This window comes from Anarhichas minor, unplaced genomic scaffold (assembly GCF_050575085.1).
Source record: "Anarhichas minor isolate MPS153535 unplaced genomic scaffold, ASM5057508v1 ptg000058l, whole genome shotgun sequence".
Taxonomy (NCBI): Eukaryota; Metazoa; Chordata; class Actinopteri; order Perciformes; family Anarhichadidae; genus Anarhichas; species Anarhichas minor.
This window is the reverse complement of record NW_027466504.1, coordinates 13,164,466-13,180,180: the sequence shown is the minus strand read 5'-3', so window position 1 is coordinate 13,180,180 and position 15,715 is coordinate 13,164,466. Positions and strand designations below refer to the sequence as shown.

General features: G+C 41.9%; 2 protein-coding genes across 3 annotated transcripts; both read right to left on the bottom strand.

Annotated features, from left to right (window-relative positions):
- Nucleotides 1-7,951, bottom strand: LOC142932980 (uncharacterized). 2 transcript variants are annotated; one of them, XM_076077110.1, is made up of 16 exons: nucleotides 7,765-7,951; nucleotides 5,613-5,698; nucleotides 5,447-5,527; nucleotides 5,273-5,329; nucleotides 4,973-5,176; nucleotides 4,655-4,768; nucleotides 4,215-4,263; nucleotides 3,915-4,008; nucleotides 3,683-3,824; nucleotides 3,464-3,568; nucleotides 3,205-3,301; nucleotides 3,005-3,038; nucleotides 2,821-2,898; nucleotides 2,544-2,646; nucleotides 2,327-2,448; nucleotides 1-2,238 (listed from the first exon to the last, which is right to left on the bottom strand). In XM_076077110.1, exons 1-16 carry the CDS (start codon nucleotides 7,820-7,822, stop codon nucleotides 2,103-2,105), a joined length of 1,560 nt encoding a protein of 519 aa, XP_075933225.1. In that variant the 5' UTR covers nucleotides 7,823-7,951; the 3' UTR covers nucleotides 1-2,102. The 2 variants fall into 2 exon arrangements, with proteins under 2 accessions (XP_075933225.1, XP_075933226.1); XM_076077111.1 differs by having other exon boundaries at nucleotides 3,915-4,005.
- Nucleotides 7,952-8,863: 912 nt separating this feature from the next.
- pyroxd2 (pyridine nucleotide-disulphide oxidoreductase domain 2) lies at nucleotides 8,864-15,016 on the bottom strand. Its single transcript, XM_076076773.1, has 16 exons — nucleotides 14,893-15,016; nucleotides 14,668-14,687; nucleotides 14,419-14,512; nucleotides 14,098-14,171; nucleotides 13,834-13,989; nucleotides 13,528-13,681; nucleotides 13,367-13,428; nucleotides 13,184-13,281; nucleotides 12,951-13,092; nucleotides 12,705-12,839; nucleotides 12,547-12,619; nucleotides 10,993-11,146; nucleotides 10,449-10,600; nucleotides 10,136-10,242; nucleotides 9,663-9,783; nucleotides 8,864-9,379 (listed from the first exon to the last, which is right to left on the bottom strand). The coding sequence occupies exons 1-16, from the start codon at nucleotides 15,014-15,016 to the stop codon at nucleotides 9,309-9,311; spliced, it is 1,737 nt and encodes a 578-aa protein (XP_075932888.1). The 3' UTR covers nucleotides 8,864-9,308.
- Between the last annotated feature and the right edge of the window lie 699 nt (nucleotides 15,017-15,715).

Genomic DNA, 15,715 nt, shown 5'->3' with positions numbered 1-15,715 from the left:
GGTGGTTCAAATACATTTATTAAATATAAAAGACTCTTTTCGCAGTGCAGTAACGATAATACAAAATATTTGGAAGATTAACAGGATTGCAGTGCTCTGGTTATCAACGTGTATATTATAATTAAAAATGCCTTTTCCTGAAAAAGTTTCAAACAAGGTAAAAAGATGAAAAACATACCGAATAGTTCAAATTAAACTCAGGGAATACTTATGTCCCATTCTGAAATATCCATAAGTAAATACTAATATGCTACAGTAACATCCAATGCATTATATTAGCCTGCAAAATTGAAAGCACCGGCATTGTTAACAGCACCAGTCCAAAAAGAAACGAGCAAGTTCAACAAGTGCGGTCTTAAAGTTTGGTGCCCAATTCCTTTTTCACAAGTTTTAGCCACGAGACGGAAAGTTAATGCGAGAAAAGCAGAAGTGCAGCATGTGACAGTGTTTGCACCAAATGGCTCTTAAAGTCAGGAAGAAACCGAAGAGGGGACTTACCCAAACACTAACAGGCCAGTAAATGAAAAGTTGTATTCAGCTCCTAAGTTATGTTGTAAAAGAGAAATGGAAAAAAAGTCAGCATAAATAAGGAAATAAATACTCACTACGCTGTGCATAGTTTACTAGTGAATGTAGTGTGGACCTAAACCAGGAGTTTGTAATCATTATCTAGTGGACGATACAGACACATGCCGATAGGTTTCAATGCACTGCCTAGTGTTGAAACGTATTTTTAAAAAACAAGGCTGTTTTAGTGCAGTCATCAGATGAAGCATTCTTTGGTTCACTGAAATACTGAAATGGAGGCCCTATGGTTAAAAACACTGCTTTTTAAGATTCAAAAGTTCTGCGAGTGGATTATGTTACACATGTGGCCATGCGTGTGTGTGTGTGTGTACATGGCTGAACATGATTTTTAGTAAGGCACAGTCCTGTAGTATGAACTTTATCAATGGCATTGCCATGTCACAGGCATTAAAGGCGTGTGTATGACTGACACAGAGTTGGCACTTAACCTTTTGCATAGTCATAGAGCAGGTCAGATGGTTCCACTACTTCTTCCATGCCGTACAATGAGTCCTCCGGAACTTGTCACGACAACTCAACAGGCATGCAGTCTGCCTATTCAATCAACAAAGGGCCAGCCGATAGATAAAGTGAAAGATACACCTAGTCCATGCATTAATACTTACAATTTCAAATCCTCGAGACAACGGTGTAGTTCTTGTGTCTATTTACCCATGTGTGATCATCTTAACTAAGGCTACGTCGCACAGTACGAAAGGCATCGCTCTGGGCCTGTGGAGCTTATTGGCTAAAAGAACCTCATGTGCGTAGGGGAGGTAATGAAACGCCGTGTAAGTCTGTTGGTAAGTCTTTGGTCTGGCAGACAACGTGTTGATATAGGAGGAGGAACAACAAGTGGGAAAGTGAGTACCAGACTGAACTGCAGACTGGTGAGCAGTTGTGGGCCGTGAATAAACCATAACTGTTAATAATCAGGTTCACAGACTGCAAGTTGAAGTATTGGTCGAGTTACTGTACTTTGAAAATAGGGGGGGAGGGGGGGCACTGATTTGTGATGGAATTTCTAAAGGAGGGTCCCCAGGATCATCACTGAAGAACCTGAAAAATCCATACTGAGTCCTTTCATTACTGCGGCCCATGACAGAGCCATTACTTTTCCCCCATCGTGGACCGAGCAGTTCCTCCTTATGTTGCACGTCTGTGAGGTTAGGTTGTGTCCCCTAAAGCTGGAATAGGTCCCCATGTGCCATGGAAGGCTGCGAATGTGAAGGTTTACATGCAAAACAAAGGACTACACCAGGTCATTGTGTTGCTCCGGTGTTGTTACTACTGAGCGATATCGTTGAGTAAAAGCTTTCGTTGAAATAAAAATCTTCACGCTCCCAGTCCTTTGTGGCACATGTGTGACCATCCCTGCTTTAGAGCCCGAGTGCTGGCTCTGTTCCTTCGAGTCCATTCTGCATCAGTAAATATAAAATAGCCCAGAGAACCTGGCCCAGTGAGTACCGGCTCCTTTGGCACACTCTGTGCATCCCAGTTTCCTGCACACTACTGAGGCAGAGAGTAAACTGAGCTCAGGGCTGCCAGGGCTTCCTGTCCTTGCCTTTCTGATCAGGAATGTGTTTGTAGCGACATTTGTCCCCAAAATGGCAGCCGGTGGTTCTCCAGAAGTAACACTCGTCTTCATTCACTGGGCCACGTCGTCGAGGTCTTGAAAGAGAGGAAGATAACAGTTGAAATTCTATTGTTTGATTTCAGTGACGGAGAGTTTCTTAAGTGAGGCTGAAGTGCGTCTCACCCAACAGCTGCCCCGGCCTGCTGTGTGGCAGGGAGACAGGTCTTGAGTGGGATGGGAAGGACCCTCTGCGTGCGACGGTCAGGATAGCGCACCACTAAACGCGTGTTTTCAATACAATAACCCTGTGATAGGAAGCAAACACACAACTCGAAGTCCATAAGGATATTCTTCAAAAACAGACAGAGGACTGAAAGAGGAGGGCCAGATGAGTACTCACATTTAGTTTCTCCATGGCACGAGCAGCCATGTTTGCATTCTTGAAGTTGACAAAGGCACAGAATCTCTCATGCAGAACACGGACACTCTCGATCTCACCATACCTAAGATGCAAAGCAAACAGCTTTAACCACCTTGGTTAAGTATTAAATACACACACAAGTGTTTGCTGAAATGTCTTTCCAATGATTGAATTAGGAATAGGACGTTGTGTTTATATAGACCCATTTCAAGTCATGAATTAGGTTAGTTAGTACTGTAATGGACTAGAGTCTTACAATATAAAAATGTCCCATAGATGTTTCTCAGTTAACTCAGTGGTCACATTTCCCACCCACAGCGATGGGCAAGGGCTTCTGAAGGAGAGACAAAGAGAAAACAATTCCATCACAGCTCAGATACAGAATGTGTTGGAACCCTTCTGACCCGTGGCTTTGATTGGACAAACAAATTGTCACCTACCCTGGTTGCACAACTGACGGATCTTGGCTCCCAGCTGCAGAACAAAAAAAAAAAAAAAAAGAAGCTTCATCAATCGAGAAAAAAAAAAGCAGGCTGTAGGATTTTTAACATATAGCGGCTAGCCCATTGCTGCTTCCATTCCTCTTCAGCATTCCACAGAGGAAAGGCTGGCCCTCTTTAATACGGACATGTGATCTTACCCCTGGCAGCAGCATCGGAACAAGATGCCAGAACAGCCTGTACAGTTGAAAACTTCTCCAGCAGTAGGACACTCTGCACCTCTTCAAAACCAAGCTCCTGAGGAAAGAAGAGAAAAAAAAAATGAACGACCAGTCATGGAAATAAAATGAAAAGGAACTCAATTTGATCGTAAAGTTCAGAGGAAGCTGGAGTTATTTGCATTTACAGCTACCAAGCTTACAGGAAACACCTTGCCACTTTGTTTGAGGGTGTGTTTACCATTAACTGCAGCACTTTGCAGTTGAAGAGGTCATCGACAGCCTCCTCACAGTCTTTGTCAAATTTCAGCACCTGCTCCATGGCCTTCTCTGCCTCACTGTACCGCTACAACGCACACGGAGACCCACAGACATGAGTTAGTAAAGGCTAATCTTACCACACCATGAGCGTAAAGCTGTTCACTCGATATATTTCTTTGATTACATGATAAACACCCACCTGCATGCCCATGAGAGCACTGCCCTTGCGAAAGTGTCCTTTGGGCCAGTCGGGGGCCAGCTGAATGGAGCGCTCGGCGTCGGCCAGGGCCTGAGGATGCTGCTCCAAACAGTAATAGCAGTAGGAGCGATTCCCAAAGAACCTACAGGACGCAGTTTAATGCAAAAAAAGAATATCTTACACGTGCCTAGAATGTGTGGATTTCCTTGATGATCAAATAGTCCTGACGTACCTGTAATCCTTTGGGTCACATTTGATGGCTTCTGTAAACATACTGGCAGCTTGTGCGTACTGCCCCTCTTGCACCAGCTTTATGCCTTTTTCTGCTAAAAAGAAAAAATGCTTGTAAATAATTCTCTGGTGGGTCGGCAGCCCGAGGGGCTCAGCTGACCGCAGTGCTGCATGCTGACATGCTTGCATAAAGAAAACTAAAATCAATAATTTCCTCTAAGGCTATGGTTCTTTGTCAATGAATAACCTATTTTTAAAAAAGGCTGCTTTTGTGCCCCGTTATGCAAAGAACAATTCGTACCTGTCAGTGACGACGCGCTCTTCTTGGTCATGGTGTCAGTTCCATTTGTCTGTAAACAAGACATTATTTTTATCAGTTCATATTCAGGTAGTTAACCAAGTGATTAGATTTGTCTTTTCAAATCAGATGCAGAGACACTATGAAGTGCTGACAAGAGAATGCATAAGTACATCTTTTAGATGCGTGTTTTGGTTTTATACTTCTACTTTGTTTTGTCATTCATATATAATAGTCTGACATGTATTTTAATAACTAAGCTTCATCCCACAGCTGACACACACACACACACACACACACACGCCCAGAGTCCACTTTTCCACACACCAGACTTTGGAACTGTCAGAGCAACATATTGGTGCCACAAGAACAATCGTGCACAGCTATGATGGGAGGTCTTGCTATAGCTTCTCATCTTATATCATCTCTTAGCATTCATTCACCTCTCTCCTGGCCTCGTTCTCCTTGTTCTCTTTGGACTTGCGGCTTGTTCCTTTGGGTTTGATATGGCTAGCAGCATTAGCAAAGAAGGCACTGCTCACATCCCACTCTGGCTCCTGTGGGACACAGAAAGTTTTGCCATCCAGGCCTACAAGCATGCGGGCTTTTATATCAAACACATACTAGCCTAACTGATCCTCCACTGTGGCGTTTGGCTGGAGTTAAAACCTGCATACAGAGTCTTGGCCACTGGTTTATAGCTACACATTATAGCAGCAGAGACTTCAGACATGCAGAATATTCTAGTACACTTCCTCTACCTCTTCAGTGGATCTGGCGTGGGTTTTCGGATGTCCTTTGATTCCTGCAGGAGCCATCGCTGGAGTGGCGACGTGGTTGTGTGAGACAGCCTCCCTTTTCTCCTCTTTTTGCACTCCTTGTTTCTCCTCTTCAGCACCAACCTCTGCTTCTGACTCACTATCATCCAGTTCAGACTCTGCACCCCCATCCTCGTCTTCATCGTCCTAATGTGTGGGACCATATAAAGAACCAGTTTGTTTTTTTTCCACAGTAAAGGCAAATGTAGAGTGCATTCCTAGAAGGAATAATGTGATTATTACCGGTTCGGCACTCTCGTTTTGCTTAACCTGCTCCTGCTTCTTACGTTTTCGACGGCGCTGAAACAGATGCAGTGCTCGACACATCAGAAAATGCATGACTAGGATAGCATAATAGACTTTACTTATAAACAACAAGCAGGATGTTTAAGGGGTGTAAGGGATGTGTGTGCTAACCTTCCTCTTGGCTTTGCGTCGCTCTGCCCTTCTTCTGACCTTCTCCTCTTCACTCAGATCCTCCTCTCCATTTAATGCATCCTGAACAAACAGGCATTATTGAACATTGCACCTTCAGCCCTTGCAGCCCTGACAATGCCCCGCCAGTCTGACACGATTTGTTTACCTGTGACAAAGTGGCATCATCACTCGGGTCAAGGTTTGCGGCACCACAGTCCATCTGCTCCTCCTGCTGCTGCTGGACGGGGGGGCCTGATGGGAAACACACACACACACATATATCTTGATAATAACAGTGAAGCTTTGCAATAATGTTGCTCTGTACACGATGTAACAGACATCCACAAGCAGCATTATAATTGTAGGTCATCTGGATGGCAGACATGTTCCTCCTTCCTCAATCACTTTCAGATCTAACCACAAACAGGACGAACTCTAAATGACAATGGGTGGCGACAGGAGAGTGACGTAATGTTTTATCATAAAAAAAGATCCAGGAAAGGTAATCATGAGACAAAAATGCACACAGGCGTTTCTGTTTTGGTCTTAAGAGAGACATGTTTGCTCAAACTTTTCCACTGCACCATGCTCAACGAGCAGGTACTGCTGTGGAGAAACATGGCATCTTTTCTCGGTAACGTGGTTGAAAAATGCCTTGACTGTTGAATGTGTGTGTGTGTGTTTTGGGGGGCATAGATCAGATCAAACCAGAACCCATGAGCTGATTTTAGCCCACTGACAGCAGACAAACGTAAAGACAAGAGGAATCAAAACACTGGACCCTGCCTGCAGGATTCTATGCGGTGTCAGATTTCCATTTGCTAGGTAGTGACAAATTCATTCTTGGTCTGTGACTCATGTTATGACTCGGGGAGCATTGATGGGAGTGATTGCAAGTCTCCTACTGCGTCGCTCTTTATTAAGCATACTACATTTATCGTGGGCAAAAGGAAAGAAGGAGCCACTGGACTTCCTCATTCTGTCTCTGTGTGTATATTGTTCTGTGATAACTGCAAAAGAATTACTGTCTAAACCAAGTCTCATTAGCTTTAGTAAACAGTGAGCCCACCATTGCAAGGAGTTAGCATCTCAAAACGTAAATAGAAAGTGGAAGACATTTCAGCTGTCCGTCTCTGGCTCACGACTCAAATGCCAAGAAACAACCACAGCTCCCTTCCATCAGCTGAATCAGGCGTTTTGTTAAATCCTCACTATGGTGGGACGTCCTCCGAACAAACAAATGATCCACGATCAGTGGACAAAAGCAACAAGAGAGTCTCTGTTTCTCCCCTTCAAGGAGAGTGTGAGCTCTTTTCAACAGGAATGTAAAACACCGGTATCATCACGGACTGCAGCTTTAACCTGGAAATCAATCTGTGCACAGCATCACCGAGAGAGAGAGGGGAGGCGGATAAAGAGAACACAATCAGTACTAAATCACAAGTCAGGTCTGAAGTGGTTCGAAAAAAACACTGAAACAGAAACTTGCTGAATCATCAACCTCTCTACAATGAAGTGCGTGCATCTTTACACGCATGGACAGCTCTTCATCACACAGAACCACCAAAAACGTTCACTCTGTGAGTTAGTGAAGTCCGACTATAACAACCTGAACATGTGACACCTGCAGACCTAGATTTAGAGTCACATTTCAAAAGGTGACGTTATCACATCGTCATTGGCAGCAATGGATGCTGATGTGGTTTTTGAGAGCGAGCCGGTGGACTAGCCTGCTGAAACAGCCTGAACTGCCAGAAAATGTCGGAGAAGAGGAACAAAGTGTGAGCACATGACGTGTTTCAAGACGCAACGTGATGCCGATGTAACTGCGGTCAACGTATCACTGCCACCTATGAGGCATCGTTATCATACCGACATGCCCCGAGGAATGTGCTTCTAGTCCGTCTGTCTGGAGACTAGTTTGAGTCCTTTAAGCACGTCACCTCCTCTATTCGACATACTTATACGTGTGAGTTGCGTTATTACTGTCGTCGTAAAAGTATGTTGAAGTGGGTTTGTACGGGTTTTTTTTTTTTTTACAGAAAAAGTGTTTGGCACCGACTGCGCAAAAACTTGGAAGTGGTGCAAGCGAGGGTGTAACTGGCAAGAGGGGAACTTTCATTGTTCGACCAAGAACTCAGTTTGAACTTAACGACAGAGACAACAGCAACGTACTATCACCAATAAACCGCTTAATAAACCGCGTGTTAGATTACATCCACGATTTCATTGTCACACGCGCTTTATTATCGCAGACGGGCTCAATTTAACTTGTGGTTGAGTTTAGAAAGTTTTTGAAAAAGTGGGACGTTTCTTACCGCTCCCGAGTCCCAGCAGCCTGCATATGTCTCTGGTGAATTTCATGAGTGCAACCATCCAGCATTATCGTCTCAAATATCCCACAAAGAGTATTTAGACAAATGTTTAGGTCAGTGTGAACACGTTTAGTAACATTGGGACAATCGATACGGAATCTGCGGGAATCTTTGGTGGTTTGGTCCACTTCCTGAGCGTCAAACGGCGACGCTGGGTCCACCCCGAGCAGCGGCGTCTTAAAGGCACAGGACACCATTATCAATTATTAGATGAACGTTTCAGTTCTAATCATTACAATGACCATTATATATGCCTCCTATGAATAAGAATTATAATAACACAAGTACATATACAATGTACAATTTTATTGACTTCAGGTGTTTTGTTCATAATTAATATAATATGATATTAATAATGTAGAACTCTAGGTACCACTTGTGGCACCGGATGTTTATTCCAAATAACATTACACAATGCTGGAAAATACTTCAGTACATTTACTTCAATATGTACGTTGGGTTTGACAAATTTGTATCTTACTGGATTTCTTCTCCAGCTTTTAGTCAGATCTTATGTAAGAAGTGAATAAACACATAACTCAACTATAAACAAGGAACAATGAAGCTTCAAGCTTATTTTTTAGGTTCCTCCAGAGTCCAAAGGAGAAACCAGTTTGGTAGCTCATGCATAATTATATTAAATTATATAATATAATTAAATAATGAATTATATTTTATCAAATTAAACAGTCACCCACATGTTTTATTCTACTAAAAAATGTAATTGTTTCATGGATACGGTCTTTTTCACAGAAGGATATTTTGACATATCATAGTAGGAAAAGCACATGTGTAAATAGTGAAGTTAATGATCGCTGGATTTAATTTAGCTGCTTCAGATTCAAGGTACCGACACTTACTGGGACACTTGAATAGAACAGTCATTGATCATGTTATTTGCAGCGCCTGTGTTTTCCTTCCATGACAAAATAATATCAGTTGTGAAGAGAGCCTGTTAGGTTTCTACCCTGATAGCCTACATAAAACACACCAGCGATCGTTATACATAGTTTAAAGAAAATGAAAGACATAACCATGAATTCATTTGAATTTATTCATACAAAGTTGTTTAAAGTCCCATTGTATTTAATTAAGACACGTGTCAGTTATTCTAAAAATGCTTTCGTCAACATTAATATTGTGCTGGTATCAGTGATTTTCTGCTGACTCAGTTAGATGAGTGGTGTCGCAACAGGATTTAGTGCAGCAGTATTGCACTAGTGTTTAAAACCAGGAGTGAATGTCTGGTGGACTTTTGACATGGACGGCCTGTAAAGAGTCTGAAACCCTCTTTCATTCAAACATTTAGCCCTTTTTTTCTTTTCAGATACCCTTAAAAACATAGCATGATGGAGAGACAGCTGATCAGACTGATAGTTGGATTGAGTGTTGAAATTAATTTCTCAGATCAGTCAAATTCATACAAATAAGACAAAAGAGAGGTTGAATCCTGATGAGCGGAACACACGCGGATGCTGTCTCATGTTTCACTGACGTTTCAGGTCACCTATGACAGTGAGCGCTGCATTCCAGCCGGGAGAGCCCATCACACCACCACCTAAAGAAAACATTAAACATATAGAATAGACACAGATTAGTCAGTATCGTTCAGTGTGCGGAAATCAGAACCACTTTGCTCAGCAACATGACATCATTAAATGACCTAATTTCTTTATCATCAGCAGTGAGGATAAGATTTCAACCAAAGGTCTAAAGGTTCATTAACTGTGCTCACACCCGAAAACACAACATGTTAATTATTGTACTTATACTACAATTTGCACACAACAGTCACATTTGTAATTTAATATTTAGCTAAGGGTTTAGCATTAAAAACAAACCTGGATGAGAGCCACTGCCACACAGATACAGCCCTTTTATTGGTGTCCGGTAGTTTGAGAGAGAGGGCAAAGGTCGTGCTAGGTAGAGCTGGTCCAGAGACATTGATCCATGGAAGATATTCTGTTAAGATGAGACCAAAATATTGACTTTTCTTTTTTGTTTCTCAATATGATACATTACATCAGTATGATAAAAGTAGTCTGACATTTGTTTAATGGCTCATAAAGTTGTGCGCAGTAAACACTGAGTCTGTGTCACTTTACACAACGGATGTGAACTTTGAATCTTACTCATGGGTTGTGGTTAAAGTGTCTGTAACCATTAACTGCTTATACAACAGGTCTGTCTCTAAGCAGATAGTGAATGACACAACACTGCAGAGGACGCAAAATGACTTCCTCATCCAGTGGAGCAATGGATCAACATTCCCATTGCTGCTCAGCTTTAAAACGTCTATACAGTGCATACGTACTCCTCCAGTGAGCCCAAAGATCCTCTCCAGGTCAGGGGGAGTCAGGATGTCGCTGCCCACAACCGACTTTTTAAACCCAGGGGCGTATTGTTCCACCCAGTCATATGCTGAAGAGACAGACAAACACAGGCATTCATGGAAACAGGTTAATCAGTATCAACTTCAAACACTGTTTATCCATTTTGGAATTTCAACATTTAAACGTGGATGTCTCATTTCCTGTCTATATCTGCCGTCATGTGATTAAAAAAAACACATTTATCAGCTTTAAGCACAGCATGATAGAACTCTTGGATTATTTTGTGTTTCGAACCAGTGTCTGCATAGGCCTCCCTGTCCTGGTTAGTCCACTCCCTGCCTTCTATGTGGTAGGGGGTGAATTGGGTGAACAGTGACACCACGTGGCAGCCAGGGGGAGCCAGAGTAGGATCCAGCACAGAGGGGATGGTCATTTCCAGCATGGGTCTAAAAGAACAGACGGGCGTGATGAGACAAGATGATGGGTGAGTTGTTGATGGAAATTCAGCATAAAAGGATGTTTTTAAATATATATGGTGGCAGCTAGACCTCGTGTTTAGGGGACAGAAGCCTATTCATTCTAAATGTTATCTACCAGATGAGGATATGTGAACATCCTAACCCAGTCTGTTGTTGAGTCATGTTGACATAAACGTGTGGAGAAAATATCTATTACAAGGCATATAATGTTATAGATTTAAGACATATACATTATAAAGGTTATGTTTGTCTCCAGGAGTATCTCTTGCATGTATGGTCAGCTTACCAGCGGGATGATTTGGTTGTTTAAAGAGAGTCATGTGTTCAAGTGTTGACTCAGAGTGAGAAGATACATGTACCTTGTTGAGGGACGTCCATTCATGGCCTCTTTGTATGCAGTCTCCAGTAGCTCTACACTTTCACAGTTGAGATGAATGGAGCACTGATGGTGGGGTCCTGGTTTATCATCTGGTGTGGGAGATGCTAGGAAGTTTGGTAGCTTATCCACTGCCACTATAAAAAGAACAAAACAGGTCCCAACAAAAGAAAATTACATTATGTGTCATTTATATGCACTTTTCCATATCTTTAAAGTGTGTGCTTCAAGCTACAATGTTTCCTTTTCGTTCTCTTTGGCGCTATGGCAATAAGCAGTAGTTGCAGGTGTGTTTTGGGGATCTTACTTCCCAGAGATCCAAACAGTGTGTGCCTCTTGTGATTCATCACAGTAATGCTGCCACAGACACCCAGTTCGTAATACTGCAAATGCAAGGGCTTTCATCCATGGGTCATAGGCTCAATTACCCCATACAGAGATGGATAATGACTTTACAGACATTTATTTCAATGAAAATCTTTTAGATTATTAATATTATTATTATTAAGTTTCAGCTTACTTGATATTTGAATTACACTCAGGGCGACTCTCAGTGGATGGAATATGTTGCCCTTAACACTGCTAAATTCCTTCACCATGAAGCTAAGACTTTTAAAATAAATTCTACAAAACAGTGTATACAATCATTATGTCTACTGTAAAGGATCAGTAGGCAGTAAAGACTTCCTGAGTAATAAAGCCCTACAGCTCAGGCGCTGCTGTAATTAACAAGCAGGAAGCTAAAGACCTCTAAACATCTTGTTAGTTGTGTGTGCTTTAAACTGTTTTATAATACCCCAAAACCTTTGAAACTTGTGTTTAGAGTATCAAGAGCTTAGGCAGTGACCTAATCTTACACTGTAATAATATAGCGACAGCACGCAATAGTGGACGACTAAGAGCAGATCCCTCTGGATTCACTACATTTGTTTTGCCTTATTGCCAAGTCTGCCTTACAACTTCCCACTGCTTGGCGGCATTCAAAAGTGTGTAAGTAGCGGTTCAACACAAACAAAAAGAGACCAATAGTTTGAGTTACGTTTGACTAAAGAATGCAGTGTTTAATCTAAACATCATAAACATATGGCTGGAGAACTAACAAGTGAGACAGTGAGCCTACAGCAGCTAGTCTATGTGTCATCTTCTCTTTAAAAGTAACTGCACACTTAAACATGTTTTATAAGACGTAAACTAAATGATGGCAGCCCAATATCTTCCAAGGCCAATTCTGAGATAGAGTGAACCATTTGGGACTAATCTACGCCATGAAATAATAGAAACCTATGTTGAAGAAAATCATTCAAGTCCAGTTCAGAAGTTGCTGTGGTGGCGTGGGTTTAATATTGCATGCCGGCACACCGTTGAACTAACAGACACAGAGCAGATCTGATCATATTATAAATTATTTTGACATTCAGCATCTTCGAATACAATTTATAATATCATCCTTTTTTTTTTAGCAGCAAACACAACAACTACTAGCTAATTACACTTTTGCACTAGCTCAATTAGCATGACAGAAACAGAACAGATTTACCATTGATCTTGGTCACAGGTGAGGTGTAGTCTATCTGATCTACGGCTTTGATGAACTCTGGAGAAAGGGCAGCCTACAATGACAACAGGAAGCCAGAGTAAGTTATATTGTCAGGTCAGGTGCCATGGTGACATGCGGTGTGTATTTATCTATATTACCTGAGGTGTGAGGTTCTTGAAGGTAACATATGGGGTAGCATTTGATAAAACAACTTTACTGTGGATCTCTGTGCCATCCTTTAGCACCACTCCCTTGGCAGCACCATCTGAACCAACCAGGACCTGTCCTACATCCTGCCAAGGATACACATTGTACATGCATAAAGACCAAAATACAGATGCTACAAGTCATTTCCACAAAACAAACGGCATTCAAATCAGAATGATTAATCAAAACCATATTACCTTCTCAGTGAAAATGTCAACGCCGCAGGATCGAGCAGAGCTAGCGATGGCCTGAGACACGCGTCCCATGCCTCCCTCCACATAACCCCACGATCCCTTCTCCTTCTCCAACTCTCCCATCACATGGTGCAAGAGCACATATCTTCAAGGCAAGGTCGGTGTTTAATTCAATGCAGTTAAACCTGTAGTTATGAATGTCTGTGTGCCAGAGGGGTGTCTAAAATATGTCTCACCCACTACCAGGATTACTTGGACTGGTCATGGCTCCTATCACAGCATCAGTAGCCAGTGTTGCTCTCAGGGGCTCCGACTCAAACCACCGATTGAGGATCTACGACACAAAGCACGAGTTAGTCACGATGCAGTCGACTGAAAAGAGAAATTAATACCAAAGTTAGTGTGTGCTGTAACAAAACCTTCATTATTGGTGCAGTTATAATCTCATAAAAGTCTGGAATGTTTCTTCCCAGTTTCAAACCTTTAAATTCAAAAGCAAAACAGAATTAGTACACGGTGAATCATTTCTTATTCTGGCATCACAATATCAAGGTGTTTTCGCTCAGGCCTGCCAACGCACCACATTTGACGACAGGCATCAGTGTTTTAGCTGCAGCCAGCCTCTTCATGGGTGATCCTGAGGTAATGCCTGGGATGTCTACAGGAGGAGCATCCAGAAGAGGGTGAATGGCTCCTGCTAGCTTCTCAAGGTATGCATTGAATTCTGGAAAAGCCTGGTTACATGTCAAAGAATGGGTAAAGAACTTTTTCAGTTCATACTATACTGTGACAAGAGCTTAAATACATAATGCACTAAAGTGTAATATGCAGAAACATGCACAATACAGTCAACCATCTACTACGGCTGTCATAATGCGTAAACCACCTTAGCGTCCTTCTTTGAGAACTTGCCGATCTCCATCTGATTCATGGCCAGATCTGAGCCCAGGGTGAGAGACCTTGGCGGGGCACCGCTCACCCCCTCCTCCAGCATGGGGGTGAAAGCATGGGGGTCCCTCATGTACACCTTCAGCCCATGTTTCTGAAGACACATGCACACAACAAATGGAAAGCAGCAAACCACATCAACCACTTTAAGCCTTCCTCAAAATTAGCTGAATTCATATATTTTACAAGTTGCTATGTTTACCTTGAGCTCCAAATCTGTGTATATATGCGGTCTTAATAAACTGAGCAAATAAGAACACCTGGAGAAGTGGAAACCTGGACACAAAAGTAAAAAATTACAAAACAATGTGATACTGCTGATAATTCAACATACATTCAACCCCTAATAACACGTGCTTGTAGTCTACAGAAGTTAAACCTGCTCCACAACATGCAAAACCATGCAGAGTATCCAACGTCAGTGCATTGAGATACAACTAGGGGTAACAAGTAGTTAACTTTAAGTGAATCGACCCTTTATGACCTGGGTCGAGCCAGGAATGTATCCCAGAGGCCACCCTACCGGGAAAGATTTCTTCTGACACAGCTGCTCCTCCTAGAACATGTCTGCGCTCCAGCACCGCTGTCTTCAGTCCTCCCTTCTGAAGATAGGCAGCCTACACACACACACACACACACACACACACACACACACACACACACACACACACACACACACACACACACAACAAACGGAACTTTTACCCTGTTGCTGAACCATATAATGTATTACAGAATACGTTAGGTATTGGGAAACAAACGCATAACTTACTGCCACCAATCCATTGTGTCCTGCAATGAAATTTAACATATGTGTCAGACAGTTTTCCGAAAAACGTAATTTCCCCAAAGAGATGACTTAAACTTCTAAAATGAGCACTTTTGCAAACTTAGCTGAAACGTTGTATCAATGTTGCAAAGTTGCATGTCGTTGTGCTGTAGCGCGGCCGCTGTGTTTTCTGAGTTTATATTGCTACCACTTCTCCATTGATCTCACCTCCTCCGATTACCAGTGCATCATACTGGGATTTTAAAGCGGTGTGACTGGATCTGGATCTCGTCACTGTCCCCACAACAGTCACAGCCCTCGGTCCTCGTGCAGTCCACATCGCTGCAGCCATAGCAATAGTTCGAGGCAAGAACAGTCCCCTTTTTCGCTCAAGCCAGCCGAGACATTTTTGCGGTACGCATATAAACTAGGCATTAAGGTAAGAGCGTGTATGAACTGACTTCAACATACCGGAACGGTGGACGTGATAGGACATGACACAGTCATTCAATACGTCAACATATGAATAAATAAATAAGACAAAATTATAATTGTAAAAAAATATAATAATAAAGACCAATATGACTTCAAAATGACAGTACACTACATCACATTCCGCAACTTCAAGGTTACACCAATTGACTAGTTTCACTTGGGGTCGGTACCAGGCCACTTTAGAGAATATCAGGACGTTCTTATTTAGAATTTCAGAATTAAAGCCCTTTAAAATCTCAAAAAGGAGCTAACTTCCCTCTAATTTAAAAGGAAATAGCCCATGTCACAAACTATTTTTTCATATTAGTCTTTGGAAATGTATTCTTTATTAATATATTTGAGCAAATATTCACATAGTTGGAATTGCATTTTTCCTTGACACACAGTTTGCATGCTGTCATTATTATTGTTAAATTATCATTCATTCAATGTATAATTTTGTTTTTATTTATTTTATTTTATTTATTTCTGTTTATTTATTTCTGTTTTTAAGTAAAAAAAAAAATATATATATATATATATATATAACGCACTTACCGTAATGCCTAGTATATAC

Excerpts from the sequence above, each read along its gene's own strand:
- pyroxd2 (XM_076076773.1), bottom strand. The coding sequence starts at position 15,016 with ATGGCTGCAGCGATGTGGACTGCACGAGGACCGAGGGCTGTGACTGTT. Across the intron at positions 13,682-13,833 it reads TCTCAAAGAAGGACGCTAAG|GCTTTTCCAGAATTCAATGC; the intron begins GTGGTTTACGCA and ends ACATGTAACCAG. Across the intron at positions 10,601-10,992 it reads AATGGACGTCCCTCAACAAG|ACCCATGCTGGAAATGACCA; the intron begins GTACATGTATCT and ends CTGTTCTTTTAG.
- LOC142932980 (XM_076077110.1), bottom strand. The coding sequence starts at position 7,822 with ATGGTTGCACTCATGAAATTCACCAGAGACATATGCAGGCTGCTGGGA. Across the intron at positions 5,528-5,612 it reads ATGATGCCACTTTGTCACAG|GATGCATTAAATGGAGAGGA; the intron begins GTAAACAAATCG and ends CTGTTTGTTCAG. Across the intron at positions 2,647-2,820 it reads CTATGGGACATTTTTATATT|GTATGGTGAGATCGAGAGTG; the intron begins GTAAGACTCTAG and ends TTTGCATCTTAG.